Source organism: Aulonocara sp. 'chitande type north' Nkhata Bay, linkage group LG20 (assembly GCF_057382095.1).
Source record: "Aulonocara sp. 'chitande type north' Nkhata Bay isolate Kocher_YH1m ecotype deep benthic linkage group LG20, A_spYH_male_GT1.1, whole genome shotgun sequence".
NCBI lineage: Eukaryota > Metazoa > Chordata > Actinopteri > Cichliformes > Cichlidae > Aulonocara > Aulonocara sp. 'chitande type north' Nkhata Bay.
In genome coordinates, this window is record NC_141363.1 from 2,940,689 (window position 1) to 2,961,058 (window position 20,370).

The 20,370-nt window shown below is 43.4% G+C and overlaps 1 protein-coding gene across 4 annotated transcripts in view; it reads right to left on the minus strand.

The window, feature by feature from the left end:
- The window catches only part of l1cama (L1 cell adhesion molecule, paralog a), a 42,103-nt gene that overhangs the window by 18,610 nt on the left and 3,123 nt on the right, over window positions 1-20,370 (minus strand). For 3 of the 4 annotated variants that reach the window (XM_086276758.1, XM_086276757.1, XM_086276760.1), the window contains exons 2-3: window positions 2,034-2,391; window positions 820-834 (exon numbers count right to left, since the gene is read on the minus strand). In XM_086276758.1, coding sequence (XP_086132884.1) covers window positions 820-834; window positions 2,034-2,163 — 145 coding nt within the window. In that variant the 5' untranslated portion in view covers window positions 2,164-2,391. The remainder of the gene's footprint in view (window positions 1-819; window positions 835-2,033; window positions 2,392-20,370) is intronic. The other variant, XM_086276759.1, reaches the window with a different exon arrangement.

The window sequence follows — 20,370 nt, forward strand, 5'->3', positions numbered from 1 at the left end:
AGACAGCGCTGCAGCCAGAGATAAATTTATATTATGTAGGTAAATGGGTAAAGGAAGGCACAGGACAGAGGGGGGGCGCGGTAGATGAGAAAAAGGCGATGAAGATGGAGAGCTAAGCAGACAGCGGAGATAGATGAACGTGCAGCAAAGAGAGAGCACATGCAGTGCGGCAGAAAAACTGAGCAAAAAGACGCAGAGACAGAGAGGGAACAAAACAAACAAGGGGCAAGTTTGCAGAGATTTGGAAAGAGACGGATAGGGAGACTGCAGAAATTTAATGAAAGGATTCCCAGTGATGCAGGGAAATAAGCCCATTTCCTCAGCTGATCAAATTGAAGTTTGGGCTGCGGGCGTTGCTCCATTATTGGCAGAAGAGGAGGAGAGGAGCTGGTGCTTAGTGCTTTAACTCCTCTTTATTTCCTCGCGTCTTTGATCTGACAGCCCTGCTGCCTCCTAACCGACAGCAGCTCTTCAAACTTCCTCCTCCCTTCTCCTGCAGGAATTCCACCTACCGGGAGCCAATGAGGCTAAACACATATACACACCCAAACCTACACGCAGGTGCTTGTTGAAAATAAAACACACACGTCCTCACATGCGATCACAAACGCAGGATAAAACACAGACACTAGCAGCATAACACTGAAAGGGCACACAGATGCCAGGACTCATTTAAGTTCAGCACTGAAGTATATTTTGTTTGATGCGTGTTGGATGGAAAACAAAAACATGCTAATAAATTAAATGTACGGTTAAAGTGTTTGCAGTAAACATTGCCAGCATCCACATTAAGACATCAATAAACGTAAAAGCACTTACGATCTCTTATGCGGTCTGTTAGTCCACAGTGGTGGGCAGAGTCAAGGAAATGAAGGAAAATATTTTAATGATAGATAGATAGATAGATAGATAGATAGATAGATAGATAGATAGATAGATAGATAGATAGATAGATAGATAGATAGATAGATAGATAGATAGATAGATAGATAGATAGATAGATAGATAGATAGATTGCATTGAATAGTATTTATCACATATGAACAATGCAGCGGTGTAATATCTCCTTTAATAGGGCGTAGGTTTTAACCCTTGTCTCCTTGACACAGATCCTAAGGTATGCCATTTATTGATCCTAATCATTCATTCTCAGTGACTCTTATTGACATGGCACAGGCTTCCTAATTGAAGGCACCAGACACCTTGACCTTTTGCATCTCTGACCTCCTCCTCCCTCCTCCTCTTCCTCCTCACCATCATCCTCCCTTCATCCCTTCAACCCTCTCACCTCGCTGTCACCTAGCCTCCTCGGGGACCCATATGGGTAGATTTAATGCATTCATCAGCATTTGAGGGATGCGCATGTGTTTGTATACAGGCACTTTTGAAATTAGTGTAGGCGGCTGTGACTCACTGCAAGTAGTCTTAGATAAAGAGTTAACAACAAAAGCAGCAGTGGAGGAAATATCCTCTCTCTGTCTCTCTGCTGGAGCTTTGTGGGCAGGTTGACAGCAGCAGAGAAGATGAAGATCAATTTCCCTGTGGGGCCACAAACTCAGCTGTATTTCTAATGCCCACATATTACATCGAGGAGGTGAGTGAGGATAAACATCACTGGATTTTTTGTTGTATAACTCAACTGTTGATTGAATTACTCCCCAATCAGATTCTGGTTTGCACCATAGAAACCAGATCAATAGTAGGACTAATCAATACAGTAGGGGAGGATCAACTGCAAAGCAATTAGACGCCACACAGGCACAAAGGAGGCCTAACCAAAGAAACCCCAGCTCTAAATACTAGTGTCCTGTTATGTATTTACAGCATAACGGAGCTCTGTAACACTGAATACTGAGGTTACTGAAAGAGAAACGCGTGTTCATTCAGCTCATTTGCACTAATTAATCATGATAAAAGATTATTATTAGAGCCCTTTGATGAGGCAACAATGTAATTACCACAACAAATAGATCTTTGAACCACATGGAAGCATTCACAACCCACTAATAGGAATATTATGAATCAGTACTCACAATTGGGGGGAATATTTATGGCTGCTTGGCTGGGCTGGGTTGCAAGGGAGAGAAGGATGAGGACAAGGGGGAGGAGGCAGCTGGAGCACTGCCCCCTACTGCCAACCTGCTGTCGCTGCGTGTCAGGCATTGCTCACTGTCCCATCAAAGTCCCACCTGCTCACACACTTACAGTAAAATGCACACAGAGAGCACCTTCACTCACACACAGACTCGTGCAAGTGTGAGGCTATGTTTCTTGTGCAAGAGGCTTTGGCTTTGCCTCCTATGCCTTTGATCTTCTTGTCCTCTCCCTCTGTTTTCCCCTCTCCTTCAGTGTTCTTCAAACCAGGTCCACGCCCTCCTGCTGGTCTCTGCTCTGAAAGATAGAGAGGAAAAAAGGGAAGGACATGCACAGAGAGGCCATGTGTCAGAATGAAAGAAAAAATACCCAGAGCCATGTGGTTAGATCAACAGACAGACTGAGATATAGAGTTAACAAACCAATCAGTCAACGATGCTCATCCCATCGAAAAAACAAAACAAAAAAAAAACACCAGCCAGCCTATCGCCCAACCTGTTCCTATTAAGAAAAAAAGAAAAAAACTATTTGCTTTTAATTGCATGACCAGTGGCCCGTATTGAGAGGCCAGTCAGCAGGACAGATGGGCTGAATACCACAACAAGAAGCTGAACAGAGCCTCCCAGCACCCAGATGGGCTGCAGACAGACAAATGCAGAGTGATGAAGTGATAAATCTGACGATACGCAAGACAGACAAACAAATAATTGATAATTAGGTTGACTGGTCAGGGCTGCACTGCATGAACTGAACAGTTTGTAGTGTACTGGGGTGATAGTATTGTGCTAAGTATGCGATAAAGATGCTATCAGTCCTGGTGAGTAAGGAAAACCACCCCTTCCTTTTAGTCTATCTATTCTCCATCTGTATCCTTGGAGTCGGTCCTCGCCACAACATGCAGGCTGTCCTCCCCCGCGGCACCACGTGGCGCAGCCCGCTGACTGTTTACACTACTCAGTATCACACACAAAGAGCTGTTATAGCACGCCATGATTAAGACGTGCGTGTGAGACAAAAGAAAGTGGCGATAATAGAGAGAGGGGCTGATCTGGCAGCTCTGCAGCCTGATCGAAGGAGTTTTGGCTCCGCTCACCGTTGTTTGCTGGCACTGCCACAGCAGAGTGATGATGAGTGACCTTGGGGAGTGGGGGGAAGGTCAGAGAGAAGAGGAGATGAAGAGCATGAAGAGCGTGGTGGGTGGGAGGACGATAGAGAGTGGTGATTATCGGTCATTTTCTTGTATCTAGTGGATAATTGCTGGTCATGTGTTTATTGTGGATTTTGTGTCACTCAGCAGAGATTGCACTGAACAATATCCTACAAAAGGACACTGGAATGTGGGATTTGTCTACATCAAAAGATCTATTCAGATTAAATTAAAGACCAAACAGAAGTCTTTAGTTAGGCTGTTTAAACTAACAGCATTGGGATTAAATGAGCCATTAAACTCACTTGCTTGCTTTGTCAGAAGAATGGAAAACATGGAGAGAGAAGGGGGAGGAGGGGTGAAGTAGGTGGAAGACTTTAGCAAGGATAAAAAGTGGAAAGTGGGATTGAGGAGGGGAGCAAGGGAGGGGTGAGACAGAGAGAGGCAGAGTAAAAGAGGGGGGAGCAAAGGTTGATGGGATGGGTGGAGAGATGTGAGGGAGGAGAGGAGGGATGACAAAGGGTGACAGCTGTGACGCTAATCCATCCACTCACACACATAGACACACATGTGCAAGATCTTCAAATCAGTGTGCATCATTCACTTTCTTGATAGTCCTCTTCTTCTTCAGTCCTTCTGTCGGCTTAAAGCCTCTTTAGTTGTTGTTGTTCTTAGGAAACAGGGAGCCAATTACAGTGATCCGGTCTTAAATCGGCCTCTCCAAAATACCATTAGAGGGGGATGAATAAAGCAGGACTAGTCAGGGTATTAATACTGGTGTTAATGTAATCTAAAGTGGGAGCTTGCCTAGCATTCAAGGAGATGGCAAGGGAGCGCTGTGTGGAGCAAAGCAAGACGCTGATTAATGATTAGGCATGCTATACCTTGTCATTCTGCCAATCACAGTTCACCAAGGGAGTTTGCTACATGCACGCACACACACGCACGCACAGGGATACACACAAAAGAAGCTTGTAATGCATGACCAGACCGACAGAAAGGAAAGAGGACAGACAGACACTTGGAGTGGTCTGACAGAGGATATCAAAAAGATAAAAGGGCATGGTCCAGTGGGCTTTAGTCAGGAGGAGGCAAAGCTTGCAGAGGAATATTCCAGTCCTGTTGAGGAGGAGCAGTAAAGGGGAACACTATAATGGGATGGGAATGGTGAAGAAATGACTGTCACATGAGACTGAGGCTGCGAGGTTGCCATGTAACGAGGCCAACCCTGCCACCCAAACATGCCGCCCAGACTGAAGCCCCACTCAGCCCCACTAACACACTCGCATACACACACACAGCTTCCACACTGTGTACACAGCATGAAGCCTCGTGGTCGCTCCATTATCACAGGAGCAAGAGACTGTCATTGAAGCAGATGTCTGATTTCACTTCTTCAGGGCGTCTGCTGTGCAGCTGTCAGTGATCCAATCCCATCCCTGTTACCTGCTTCATTTGACAGGGTCAAAGGTCATGCCTGGGATGGCTGCTCGCAGCTGGGCTGAGATGAACCTTCACGGTGTTTGAGTGCTTTTAAAAACTATTATCACCACTGGGATGTCAACGGGCACCATCAAAAGTCATTCAATCACAGAGAGACCGGAGAGTGAGCAGCATTGTGTTGAGATCCGAGGGCAAGGTCATTTCTGCTTTGCTACAACGTTGCTGAAAATTAGCCACCAACAGGTCGTGTATCAAACAAGCCGAGTCGACCGAGTCGATTTAGCAGCTCCTTTAAATATTCAAGCTTTGCTTTGAGGCATTTTGCCTAGAAAATGCAAATAACTCAAACATTTTGCATTATGCTGTTAGTACTGCCATCATTAGTAAAGTTTAACCACTGCAGCGCTGTTGTGATGTGTAACCCCCTGTTACCCATTAGAGAGAAGATCCCACCCATCCTTCCTCTGCAAAATGTTCTAATTAGCATTAAGCAGACATGTTGGGCGTTGTCGGGCACTTCCTGTGCTTAATAGGCTCGCTTGTTTTTGAAGAAGGTGGGGCAATAACACAAGATTAAACCTCAGTAGTCTAATCAGGTCTTGAGTTTCACATATATTCTCATCTCCATTATGCCAGTCAGCCACAAGTACATCATTTCACTCATCCTAATGAACATAGCTGGTATTCCTTCCCCTTAACGGGAAGAAAACCACCATAAATATAGATATATGCGTTTATCTTAATTTTTTTTCGTTTGCAGCACATTTTGATCAGATACAACCGCTCTGTTGGATTCACGAGTGAACATGTGTGGGTGTGTTCAAGCATGTGTGCAGGTCTCGTGTCCTGTCATGCCTTGCTTTTAAATATTAACTACCTCCAGCTGTGAAGACGTGTAGGAGGAGAAGATGCAGGACGGAAGGAGGGGGGAGAAAAATAAATGAATACGTGCCCCCCTTTACCCCTTCTTCTTCCCTGAGGGTTCTTCTGTCTGAAGAAGCATCCGATTTTTTTATTGTTTTGAAGAGAGAGAAGTGGATAGAGGGACAGGGGAGAGATGGCGTGATTTAGACAAAAGCAAAGGGAGCAGTACCTAAAGAAAGAGGGCGGATGGTTGGAGGCGTTACAGGAGAAGGGCAGTGAGAAATTGCAAAGGTCAGTGATGAGTACGAGTGAGGCGGGGTGTCTGTGAAACAAGGTGATGCTAGTGGGGGGTAGATGATCAGGCGTCCTACAGAGTGAATTATTCATAGATTTCTTCTTCCTGTCGGCACAATTTGCCCTAAATTCACCCAAATTCATAATTCATCTACTCCCCTTGCCATACATTTGGTTTGGTCCCAGACTGACAGCGACCGTCCATACCTGCTGCCTTTGGTGTGGCTGTCTGATTTTCTCCCTCAGACCCTCCCCTCTTCCTCTCTCTGGCAGGGTCATAGTTAATGCATGAGCCTGTTGCAGTGAGAACAGTCTTCGGCCCATTTTGTCGCTACAGCAGAAAAATACCACAAATCATGTGAAATAATACCAGCTCCCTGTTTCCGCTCTGTTCCCCAACTTTAACTCAGTCATTTGTCATTACTCACTCACCGCTGGGAAGATTGCCTTTCTCATAAGACTTTCTCGCATTTTGCAAAAGCATTTCTACTTAAGAGCCCACCTTTATAATAGGAACTGTCCAAGAACGATGAGCACCTATTTTCCTGTCACCATTTTCTTTTCATCAGTCTTCTCCTCTCTTTCAGTGTCAGCCCTCTTGGTAGCCGACACTAAAAGCTTTCTTCAATTCCCTTCTGATCGCTTTTCACAATACGTTTCAGAGTCCCTCCTCCTCTCTCCTCTTTTCTCTGCATTGAACCCCTTTTCACTCCATCACTTTAATAAACTGCCGGTGTAGCACTTTAGCTTGGACAATAGGCAGCGTGGTTGGTTAATTCAATATTTGCAACTTTAATGGAAAAGAGGCTTTATAGCACAGTGGTTTCCCACTGTGCTATAAAGCCTCTTCCCAGTGCCATCATGCCAGCACCCTTCGTTGAAAGGCCCAGTAACATATATCTCAAGACTGATGATCCACAGTCGACTCCAAATGGAAATTTAGTAGCTGGAAAAAGCTGCAGAGCTACAGCTTATCTGAAATCACGATACACAGACAGCGAATTTATCAATACCACTATTAGCATAAGCGCAGCAGTTGCATACTTTACTACTCCCACTGGTGTCAAACGTGGTGGCAGAAGGCACACCGCGCAGCATCGCCATCATTTTCCAAAACGCGCACCTGTTTTCGAGGACCCCACCTCACTACAGGCCTCACCCCCCTCCCTCCGTTTTGACATGCATTAGGGTTTAATATTGGAGTGGCTCAACACAGGAGAAAATAAAGGTTGTCAGAGGAGCCGTGAGGGCAACCGCCCACTCCCTCCCTACCCTGGTTGCCATAACAACATGGTCTCCACACTGCATCCCCCCTTGTACATACAAATTCAGTTATTCACACACATGGACACTATCGGGTTTGCGGTATCACTTACATATGCACACACACGTAGGCACTGAGTGGTGCAAACTGACAGACTTTCCTCTCAGCACACACACACACAAGTGTGATTACTGGGTGTGCTCATATATTCACTGTTTGCACATATTCATAGCTTGCAAATTCAAGGATTATAAGGCTAAATAATTTACAAACTTATACAACAGAAAGTTAAATTACAAAACAGCAGTGCTGAGAGTGCGCCTCACCTCTCTATTCTCACTCTCTCTCTCTTTATTTCACAGTTATTCAGCGTATTACCAAGACTGCAGAAGAAGCTACCTCTGGCGCGGTTTATTTATTGATGTTTTTCCCCTTAAGATACAATGGCAATGGTGGCAACAACACCCCCCCCCAAAAAAAAAGAAAAGAAAAGAGAGAGAAAAAATAGTGGTGAATAATTCAAGGAGAAGGGAGTGGACTCATTAAGATATCCGTCAGGTCCGGAGAGAGGCAGGAGAGGTGGATGGAGGGAAGAAGGGATGCAGGCAGGAGAAAGGGAAAAGAAGGGCAGCAGCGACGGGAGACCAGATGGGTGGAGCTAACAACAAAGTTGAGAACAAAAAAGTCTGAAAAATTAAAAATTCATCGTGAATGAAGGCGAAGAGAGAAAGAAATAGGTTGCAGAGATTTCTTTTCTTAAAGAAAGGTGAATCCTAAATGACATTAAAGGAAGAGAGATCTAGTTATGGGAACCCGGACCAGTAAAAGCTCTTTAATGATCAACATAGGGGTGTTACCCCCTGTAATAGTGTATCAGATTCCCGGTGTGTGTGTGTTGGGGGGGGTGCATGTGTTTAGGTGCACATAAGCCCGTCTCTGTTGCTGCGTGTATCAGTGAAGATCAGTCTGTGTGTCAGCAGGTCAGCTAATCGCTCTTATCAGCTAATGGAGCCAGTCTAGCAGATGGAGACCTGCCTTTGACTCTGGCATGCTAGTTGCTGCGCACTTAAGTACAAAACTGATAAGACAATTTACTTGTCTTGCCTGTCAGTCAGCTGGTTGTGGGAAATGAAAGTGTATGTATGTTCAAAGGGGGGGGGGGGGGGGGGGGGTGAATTGAATGGAGATGTTTTTGTGACTGGATAGCTAAAAACATGAGGGAGTAAAACAGGTTCAACATGTGGTCAATGAAAATCACTTCCCATTTCCTTTAATTTCACCTGCAAATTAAACATAATAACATTACAAGAAAACAGAAAACCCAATCTTAAAAAACAAACAAACACACACAGATAATGCGAAGGAAGCAAATCAAATCTTTTCTGTACACTAAGGCCTGCTGTGCACTCTGTATGTGCAAGCAAACACTCACACACACGCTGTGACTTCGTACTCACACATACTCAAATATAAACCCTTACTGCTGCTGAACTTCTGCTCGTGGGCGTCATTTGCCTCATTAGCAACAGCATCAGTCAGAGTCTGTGCCTGCAGCACAAACGCCGCTAATTACAGACACACCCTCAGTGTCACGCTGAAGATATAAGATGTGTTGCATCCAGATACCCCCCACCCCTCCTACACACACACCACACTTCCTCTTAGGTAAGATAAAACACACAATGGTTCTGCAGCACACTACGAATAATTCCACACTTATGCACATCATATATCTTATAGGCACACTGTTGTGTAAACTGTATTGTAGGAGCATCCAGTGGTGATCGTATACAGCTTGTGAAGCTATTTCTTGTGCCATAATGGTTTAGTGTCCATACAGCAGAGAGTTAATGGTGTTAGCCAGAGTAAATAGGGGCAATCATGGCATTATGAAATTATGTGGAAGAGCTATTACGAGTGACCTTCTCTCTTTCCCCTCTCACGTCTCCTGCTCCATCCTACACTCCTTGCATTCTTTTGTTTGTTTTTTATCTCTGACAGTCAGCCTCTTCCTCCCTCTCCTCATCCCCCAGAGTGAATAACTTGCTTCTTTTTAGTTTTATTTTGACATGCATTTTGACCTTCACTGACACTTTTTGTTCCCCTGTGAGGACATATTCTGTTTGGGAACTGAGATTCAGGGGGGATACTTGAGTAATTGTGTTTGTATGCAGCTATTCATCCCTTAGAGATAAAAATAAATAAATGAATAAAAATACCAGCTCAGATGGGGGAAAAGGAAATTTTATGTTTGTTTGTTAGTAAAGCCTTTGGGGATCAAACTGGAGATAGGCTGGGCTGTGAAAAGGAGCTAACATTAGTATATCTGTCACTGTTAGCCTCGAAGCCAAACGCAGCAGCTTAGCTGCAGATCACAAACACGCTACAGCAACAAAAAAAGGGGGCCAGCAGGAAACCAGGCACTGAAGCATTGTATATGATGCTTGAAAAGCTAAACCATTTTATTTAGATGGGCACAAAACATTGACTCTGTGATAACTTTTCCATATAGGTCGTGTTGTTATTGAATCAGCCATCCATAAATGCAGTGAAAGCTGTAAAAATAAAAAGGGAAGGCTGTAGTGCTTTAGTTATCACATGAGCCTCAGGTGTGAATAGGAGCATATGTCTGCATATGTGTGGGTTGCATCAGTGCAGAGAGCAGGTGGAGGGAGGCCTGCTGTGTGCTGCAGGTAGTGATTTCTAAAGAAGTGCTGTGCATTCAGTCATTCATCTGACAGAGAAAAGGGTGTGGTCCCTCGGGTAGGTGATAAGTGGCCTATATAGCGCTGCAGGACTCAGCTGCCAGCCACTTGTGTGACACACAAGAACACGTGGCCACATCCATAGGGAAAAGCAGCATGCCATAACCTGAAGAGATGGGCGGGGTGTTTATGTCGCCTACTACCCCCATCATAACAGGATAGATAGCAGAGAGCCCCGTACCTGAGTGAAATTCATACCAAACAAATCTGAGAGTTGTTTCTGTGTCTCCATTTTCCAGGTTTTGCAGGTATTTTTATTTTTATTTAGCTTGAATTTCTAGTAGATAGATTTGCCCGTGGGCTTCTCTGCAGAATGCTTTATGCCAAGACTTCAGTCTTTGCCAGACGCATTTGTCAAGGTCTCCTTACGTTGGATGTAATCCGTTTTTTTCCACCACTTCAGGGAAATGAGCTGCTGGCAGGGCAAGGTCACACATAGTGCTTTGCTAACACGTTTGCATGGAAGAGCCCCAGTGGCCGAACGACTGTGTGAAAGAGGATGGATTTTGTTTCTAGCGTTACACTGGGCTTGTAGAGACATGAAGGAATCGCACAGGAAATTACAGGAATCACATGAATGAAAACATACACAACCCACACACAAAATGTTCCTACTCATCACTTCATTGCTAAAACAAAGCAAACAAGAGAAACCCTGCAAAAAAAATAAAAAAATATATAACACAAACTAAACTAGCTGCAGTAATAGAAGTAGAGGAGATGCAGAGTTACCGAAACAGCTTGGAAGATCCACTGATTGACATGTTTAAAATACCGGGTTACACAAAAAGCTTCTCGACAAACCCATTAACTTTGTTAAAAGTTGCACTCATTTTAAGTGCTACTCATTTAATCAAATAGAAGGTCTTCTAGGGACAAGAGCGGAGATAACATCCCTAAACAGCTAGTAAATATCTATGGAGTGGAAACAAAGTGGGAAAATAAAAGTGGCTGTGATAAGGAGGAAGAACAGGGTTAAAGAAAGGATCATGTTTGCAGTATTTTTTAGGTTTTTGTAAAACTTCAAACAGTTTAAAAAATGATTATCGAGTCATCAGCTGCAGTGCACTTTTTTTGAGGTAGCACTGCCTCCCAGCACTCAGTGCACAACTAAAAGCATATTTCATATAAGAGCCAGCATTACCAACGAGCAGTGGCATTGATTTGTTTGTTGTTCAATATGGAAATGTATTTTCTTCCTGCTGTGCTTGCTTTTTTTTTCCTTTTACACACCCAACCTTTTCCCCACACTACCAAGGCAAGTCACTCGTTTGGTTTAGTCAATAAGGACTGAAGATGGTTTCAGCCGAGTCTGATGAATTCCTAACAGTTAACGTGAAGCTGGTTTTATTTAGGAGGAGAAAGAACTGTGACTTAATCGTAGCAAGCTGTTATGTTTACAGGGTTCCAGACTGTAAAAACGACTCTCTTAAACACCCAAAAAAATCCTCAAATTTTGACATTTCCTTCTGCTGCCTCTGTAGGTTTATCGTTTTTAATATTTATATGAAACTACAGATGGTTATTATGTAAGTATGTGCACAGGCTCAGACAAACATGCCCGACTAGAGCTGCTTGTTGCGCACACAGAAAGGCTCAGATACACACACCGACACACAGGCAGGTGCATGCAGCAGCAGAATAAAGGCAACGCTAAAGTCAGTTTCAAAGGATTTGCATGCCATTCAAATGGGATTGATTGAGGATAAAAGAAAGCAAAGCGATCTGGGAAACAGAGTTTGCATAGTAATATGACTACCAGGCTTCATACATGACCTCAGCTTAGTCGTGCACACCCACTCTGTGTGCGTCCCCGTGAAAAAGTCTGTTTACCTGAGATGTGACAGGTCAGTATTCTTGTGAAAGACGAATTTTATTTGCTGTAGTTTGTGTGTATGAGCTTTTATATGTGTGTGTCTCTCAGTGTGTGTGTGTGTAGGTGTCAATACCCCTGCCTCCCTTTTCCTTTCTCACCTCACTATCACCATGACAACCTCTTGACTCCAGCTCACTGGCACAGTGCAAATATTTCTCTCCCTGCCCCCTCCCACATGTTCATCCTCCTCACCCCATCCCCCCCATCCCCTGTCTCCTTCGTCATAGATGTGCACTTTTATACTCGTTACCTTCATCTTCTGTCTCCTGCGTGTCGCCTTCACTTGCGCTTTCCCCGATCTCCCGTCTTTCTCCAGTTCTCTCGTTTTGTCTACATGCTACCAACACTTGAAAGAGTTCATCATTCCCGGCTGTCAACTTTTAAGTCTTTTAATTCCACTCCTGTCTCTCTTACCCTTCTATTGTCAGTTCCCTGCTCCCTGTTGATTGCTTCGTGCTATAAGTAGAAAACCACGCCTTTTCTCTCTCTAAACTCCCCCAGACCCCCTACCAAGCTTCTGCTGCTTTGTGGAATGCAGCTATCCTGCACTACATCTTCATTACAGCCACCCTTCTAGGATCATACACAATGCAATTACAGGTAGCGTTCTATCAACCTCCACCATCAGCTTCTATCAAGCCTGCGAGAGGCAGGGGAGTCTAAGGGGAAATCTGCAGGCTGGCACAGCATCGATACGGTCCCTCGACCCTAAGTGGCTGACTAACTCCCTTCGCATCTGTTATCATTATCATCAGAAAACCATTTCTGTTCTGTAACTAAATCCAATCATTACCAGCGGAGTCCAAGGTGGGGATGTATCTGAGGCGGAGCAGCTTGCGCTCTCCAACAGAGAAGGGCCAGGCTCCATCAAAGGCTGCAGTGTTATCTGAGGCGCACAGCCCTGTTTCCTCTGCAGACCCCTCTGTAAATCCCCCTCCCCGCGTCTCTGCACAGCTCCAGCCCCTCCACGCACCAGTGTGTAGTGGTGCAAAGAGATCAAGGACGTGACATTTTGCGGCGCGTGCATCAATTTTCAGCGAGGCGCAATATGAAAGAGGGTAAACAGACAACCTGTTCTGTCTTGGCTGTGTGCGCATCAGCCTGTTTGCATCATCTCCCATCAGACATTTAAAGGGAGTGACAAGCATATCTGGCTTTATATCATCTATTCCAGGAGGCAGACAGAGTGAATAAGCAAAAAATAAATAAATACAAAAAGACAGAAGTGAGGATGCTGTTTCATCTCTTTTGCAGCTCCTATCTTCCTTGCTTCATTGCTCCTGCATCACATCACTTTTCTTTTCCCTATCCACTTGGGGTATTGCCCCATAAACAAAAAGGCCCCAGCCTTGGCCTTGTCCCTAAAATAGTCTCTCATATCTCTTTCCTTCCCATTTTGCTTCAGTTATGAAAGGTGACAGAAAGAGTTTGTCTCCAATTCCAATGAGAGCAGGAGAGGAAAACAGCGAGAGAGAAAGGCCACAGGGAAGCACCGAACACTCTAGCAACCTTCGCCTGCAGCTAAACAACAAGATGCTATGTTCATTGAGGAACATGTTCTGACAATGCACGTCTATATGTGCACGCATACCAACTGTTGATCTAAGCATGCAGAGCATAACGATACATGTTTTCTCATAGAGAAAAAGACCCGGGGTAACGCTCTGGTACACTAAATCCCCTGCAACAGTGGCAGATATCTAATTCATCTTCACCCCATGATAGTACGGATTAAAACCCGCTGATTCTGCTGGTTTCTATATAGGACACCCACAACACACGTCAGCAACTCCCGCCTGCTACAACTAGCCAGACAAACACAGGTTTTGCATGACAACATGTCTCAAATAACTCTGAGACATCTTTCCTTTATTGAAACTGAAAGGACAAACCAGCTGTCCTGACACTTGTGGAGGCGGACGGGCCCCACAGGCAGGCCGAGGGGTCGAAGCACAGGAAGCGACGCGTGTGTGATGGCTGCAAAGCTGGTAACAGCCCTGTCACGAACGTTTTATTGTTGGCTTATTTGTCCCCCTTCTGAACCACAGACTGGTCAAAACAGCGTTCGCTGCATACATAAATAAAACATAAACTGTCTGGAGAAACAAAAAGACACGTAGGATTATGGAGGGGGACTAGCATCGAAAAACATCTAGAGAGACATATGAAGGTGGAAGATGCATACTGGGAATTAAAGTCATTCCAGCAGAGAGCGCATGCTGTCTGTTCAGTCTGCAGGTGTGCAGGCGAATTTGTGCTTGACAGGTGTGCATCTGCCTCTGCTCGCGGTGACATTTTAATCGCTGCGGGCTCTCTGTCCTTTACCCTCCCATCTCCCTCTGCTCCCTGTGTCTTTTCCTCTTTATCTTCTCTCAGCGCCTTTCCATCTCAACCTCCACATTCTCGCAGTTCCTACGCACGCCCTGAGCAGGATCAAACTTTAATTGTTCAATCAAAACGATTAAAAGGTGACTGATAACAAAGGTCTTCTCTTTCTCTGCCAGCTCTCTCACCTGCTTCCCCTTTCCCCTCCCAACCTGCGTGAGTGCCTGGAGGATGAGGTCTCTGCGTTTGCGTGTAATTACCTCGTTAAGCTCATTAACAATGTCCGGACCCTCGGTCTATTCTCTCCAGTTTCTTTATCCATCTCCATGCGGTTTGTTTATGCTCCGCATCCGTTCCCTCTTCATCTCCCTGCATGTGGCACGCGCCCCCCTGAATAAAGCTGTGTTGTTTTCTTCTTGTTGCTCCTGCGTTTTCTCTTGGGGACTGTCCCTTTCATCTTTTCCTCACATTAACAATCCTCACGGCGTCCTGCTACACAAGTAAATCCTCTCTTCAGTAAAGATTTAAACAAATGGTTTACAAAATAGCTGCACCAAGTGCGCCCTGTGAGTTTGACCACAAACACTGCTCAGCAGGAAGAGCACAGTGGCTGATGTAAACAGACAGTTTTAAAGCAAAATATAGAGTTGAGTTATTGCAACTTGGGCCTGTGAGAGGCTCTCTGTAGTGCTCTGCCCAATTACCCCTAATCAATTCAGAGAGCAGACTGAAACGACTGCAACACCAACCTGATTTTAAAAACAAAGAGGGGGGAATAAGAAGAACAGTTTCACATACAGGATCCTTTTCAGGTAGATAGTGTGTGGATTGTGTAGCAGGGAAGCGTGGCCTATTTTATTCTGGCTAAGAGCAGATACGGATGGATGATGAGAGGGATGTAGGTCAGAAATGGTAGCAAAAACAACAGAAGTTAGGTTACATTATATAAACCCTCTCTCGTCGCTGTGTAAAGTCTCTGTGGCATGCAAATTATTTTGCAACTTGGCCAAATAAATATAATGAGGTGGCGAAGCATCCCTGGATACACTGGGCAGAAGGCAGATAGGAGAAGTTGCCAAACAAAATATGCCTAAGCAGTTTCCTTCACTAACTCTTTAGACATCCCTGTTTAGAATTTCTAATAAATGCAATGAATAATTTCTAGCACAGTGTGATGGATTTGCAGTCTTATAGCGGGAGGGATATTTAAAGTCTTTAATTACATAAAAATGAAATCTCGCAGATAAACAGTTTTTGTAAGAAATGTCTTCTGCCTGCTCATGCAGGAAAGAAACCAGCAACCATTATAGTTGGACACCTTTCACCAAATCTCATCTACCAGATAATTCTTTTCTCTTTGATGTTTTCGGCGTTTTTTCTCCTCTGCATTTGATTTTTTCTCTCCTGCTGTTCATAATCAATTTTCCTTCTCCGTAGGTCTTTTCTTACGATCCGTCCTCGTTGTCTCACACTCTTTTGTCTGACGTTACCCTGTTTTAACCCTGTATGCCCCCCATCTGCTCCCCTCCGGCCAGCACTTGAATACATGCGGTGGGTGTAGTGTGTAATAGGATGGCACAGTAGGTAAGATTAAATTAGGCCTGTGTATGGGGATTACAACCCACTCAAAACCTGATCCTTTCCCACTCTCTGTAATCCAACCCTAATGAATATATCATGCCTGACACAGCAGATAAAACGCCTCCAAGAAAGTAGAGTCACAACATCACTGAGACATGAAGAGAAGACAGATTGTTGGGAGCAATTTTATCAAACATTTAAGCGATGACCACAGAGTCACAGAATCGCATTTTCAACAAGTTTTACTTGAAGCGAGGAGTGGGAGTCGCATCCTGAGTTACACAGTGTTTACGAGTACTTCAATGTGCAGACGTGCCAGAACTGTATGATCGTATCCTTATTACTTCTTATCTCATCTCAACCTTTCCCACCACTGCATCATGTTTTCAGTTAGTGTCACTGTTGGTTTCTTTTTCAACCACACTTTTCCTGTCTCACATGTTATTTTTGCAAGTACATCATGATTAACTGCTCTCGTGCAGACATAAGCAATGTTGGTTTTTACCAACATTTTCCATCACAGATACAGACAGTCTGATACTTGCATCGCCGGAAGTACTTGAAGATGCCGTTTCAGTGCAAGTTTGTCCTCATGCTTGCGCTTCATGCCCCATCTATTTCAGTTATGGCTCATTCAAATGAGGTGTAGGAGTACCGCGAGAATGAGGCAAGTGAAAGCAAATCAATACACTTAAATGTCAACACTCCAAATAAATAAGCCTTCAGAGGGATTCAAAACACTCAAAGCACACTGTATTTCAAATGTGAGAAAATGGAGAGTGCGACTCCGTCACTGGACGGCATCCAGCACACTTACCTTAATGTCTGAAGAAAAGCGGATTGTCTGTGCTCCAGATTATGCATGTCGTGTGGCAAACGGGCTCCCCATCATTTCAAACATTCAGCCACGTCTATGAAATACTAACTGTGCAAAAGATACATTTGTACAAGTAAAATGTTGCCTGTCTGTCTAAACTGTTTAAAAGTGTATCCAGTTATGATGGGAAACAAATGAGCTGGCATGAAAGTTATGCCAAGGACACTGAGAAGAACGGTCCGAAGGGAAAACAAGAAGAGAGGCACGGAGTACAGATGAAGAATAAATTCTAGAAGCATTGAGAAACCCTCTCAAAATCTCAGAGGAGCTGCATGATGTAACTTAAAGCAACAGTGCAGATGTAGCCTACAGTTCTGAGATATATCACAAACCCAAATTTCATTAAAAATGCAGCCAGCTTCTTAGCAACAAATCAATAAATTAGTAAACCAACGAGGCCGTGTCTTCTTAATAAACAGCCAGTGTAATGAAAGCCACAATGGGGCGATGATATGTGAAGTCCCCAAAGTATCATAATGTGGTCGGAGATGTTGTCAGTATCGTCACACGAATGTGTTAGCTTTTATTAACACAACCGTGAGACGGATGAGAGCTCAATTTGGTAGCGTGGAGCCAGCAAAAAAGGAAAAACCAGGAAAATCAGAAAAATCAGTCAGGAAAAATCAAATTCAGTGCTTTCAAAAAAAAGACAATGCTTTCCTCCAGAGGACCTACATTTTATAAATGCATTTTTAAAGACAACTCACTCTACAAATGCATTTTTCAGAAGGTATGTTAGTCCAGAGCTACATGCTGATGCTACACGCTGAGATACCTCCCCGCCTACAAAACTTCTTTATGAAATGCAAATGAAGGGTGTTTGTGAGATGCTATAACACTCGGCCACTTCCACTACTGTGACTACAAAACCCAGAGATGGCAAAAGTACAGACATTCTGTACTTAAGCAGAAGTACAGATACTAGTGTTAAAAAATACTGCAGTAAAAGTTGAGGTGCTGATTCAACTTTACTCAAGTAAAAAGTAAAAAAGTACAGGCTCTGAAATATACTCAAAGTAAGAAATCAAAAATTAGAAGATGTTTCTACCAGCTATTCATGCGCTACCTGAGCCTTGTGCTACATTAATGTCATAATAACATAATATTAGAAGATGCCTAATTTTTAATTATAATTGTATTCAGCTTGAATCAGAAGGAAAATAAGAAAATATCTCTATTTTTTGTTTAGAAAATATCTCTATTTTCTATTTTTTCTCTATTTTAAACTATATGAAAATCACTGATGTTGTTTTATATATACACACATATATATGTATATATATGTGTGTATATATAAAACAACATCAGTGATTTTCATATAGTTTAATGTAGCGTAATTTCGCAGCTATCTAGAAGCTATAGCACATAAATTTTAATGTGAATAATGAATAATCCATCAAAAGATACTTTACATTGTCTTTAACAAATTAAAAAATAATATTCCAACACTGGTATTTGATGAATAATTAATTCCTTCATCTGGTCACTGTGAATTGTGACTGATGCACACAATTAGGCAGAGGAGCATCTTCGACATTAAACAGAAGACTTCATAGAGACAGATACATGCAGTGGGGAAATACACTGGACAGAGGGTCAATTTAGTCTAATTATAGCTACTGAGGTGGACAATAAAGCCTCTTTCATAGAGCTGACTGTGGTCCACAAGGAGTGACACTGAGGGGAATTCTCTATGTTGCTGAGACAAAGAGATAATTTTGCAAGAGACAGAAAAAGGATGAGGAGAGCATCCGGGAGGACAGACAGAGTTTCATATCTCCCCTAATTCATATTCAGTGTGCAGCTTTATTGCTTTGCAGCTTTTCAGTATGATTCTGTGTGATTTACATCTTTTCATTTCAAGACACATCGAGTAAAAAATTTAAGTCACAGGATTAGAACGATTTGCAACGTAATGATAGAGTGATAACGATTTTTTTTATTTTTAATTATCTTATTTAAAGAGTTTCTTTCCACAATATCTTGGGCCTCCAGCTGGGTTTTTGGTTTGTCAGTAATTAATTTCTCTCCTGGGTTTCAGTTTTGCAATTTTAACTGCCAATATCATATTTGTTACCCAGGGGAATACTGCCATTTCTCCTCGCCCATACCATCACTTCTAAAGCTATATTAAAGTGATAAAGTAATTCACTCTGCCAAATTAAATTTGTTTCCATACATGACGCCTCTATTTGGGCCTTGGTCTCCGTCACAGGTTCAATTGTATAATAGGGGTGGATTTATGAGTCTTTGTCTGAGTCTTTTTCTGGGAAGGCTAATCGGAGCCTCAGCCATTACTTTGATTAAGATCCTGATGCGGTTTTGTCTGATCATTGTATGAATACTGATACGACATGAAAGACTGGAGGAAGGAGAAAAAACAAGACATTCAAAGGCAGCAACATGAAGTGGGGGCTTTTTTCCACAGGGGAGGAATTTATTCTGGGGTTGTTTCTTTTTTTACAATTATATATTACATATCATAATAGTTTATAATTAATATTTGTGATGCACAATTTAGACTATTTGACTTGACAGGCTAAAATGAATTAGGCTAGCTACCATCATGCTGATATATTCAGTCTTGATAGGATATAGAGTCTATCTCGTCTATTCTCCGCGTGTTATATTTTACACTAGACATGAATAACTTAATTTAAATGACTTAACTCTGTTAAGACTATTCTCTACCTGTCCCCTCTGTCCAAGCTTATCAGGTTCAACAGTGTCTGATGGGCTTATCTGCTGCTCTGATGCTACAAAAACATTAAATTAAAAGCAGTAATTCAATGTTACACAGATCATCCTGGAACCATTTATGTTCTTCTTATAACGGTAGGACATCTGTGATTCATCGTGTACCTATTGGGCTCTACGAAATAAACTAGGCTAGTCACCTCTATTATATGAATTGGTTTTATATCAATTGTGCTAGCCTTATAGTCTATGCAGGCTGTCTGCTTACAGGCTGCATCTGGGATCTATCCTGTGGTAAACAGGTTAACTCAGCACATTTGACAGCTTCCTCCAACTCCCTTCTTTTTTTGAGCCTAGCCTTTTCAGCTCCTCTCGGCCTCTTCCTGTTCTCCATAATCACCAACGGACTTGAATATTTGGGAGGGGGTAACTCCTTCAGATGGTAAATCCCATCTGATCTACTGCGATGGTAGATGGTAGAATGGGCATTGTGAAGAAAATGTAATTTTCTCTTGAAAAAGTCATTTTTCCCCACCCAGGCGGCCCAAAGGAGAGGTGAATGGGAGCCGTCCCATTGGGAATTCCCCCGACTCTACAGACGGTCACGCCGTCCGAGGGATTAGCCATGTTTAAAGGTTTGAAGAGCGGGAACTGTGATTTTAGATCACAACGCCTCTTCTCTACTTTCCAGTACAACTTTCATATTTATCCCATCTCCTCCCATCCTCCTGCCTTTTAAATCAGTCCTTCACATCTTTATGGTTTCGCCCCCCCCTCTGCCTCACCTTACCTTTGCAAAATTCCCTCTCCCCTTTGCTCGCTTCATTTCCTCCTCCTCACTTTTCCATAATAATTTACCCCTGCTGGCCTGTCAATCTATCTGACCCTTGGCTCCCTAAATCACCACAATGTATTCCCCACCAAACCCTGACAGCATGTCGACACGATCCTCTACTTGACACCCAGTGGGTCGACTCCCATCTGCACAGTCTAAATCAAACAGCCTCCGAGCTGCAGCTGGTGGAAGGGGAAGGGGGGGCTCACTCTCCATCTTGACAGCATCCTGAAGGAACAGGATCCTGATGCTGAACAGTGCACGCGCACACACACACAGCATCGAAAAGACACACACACACACACACT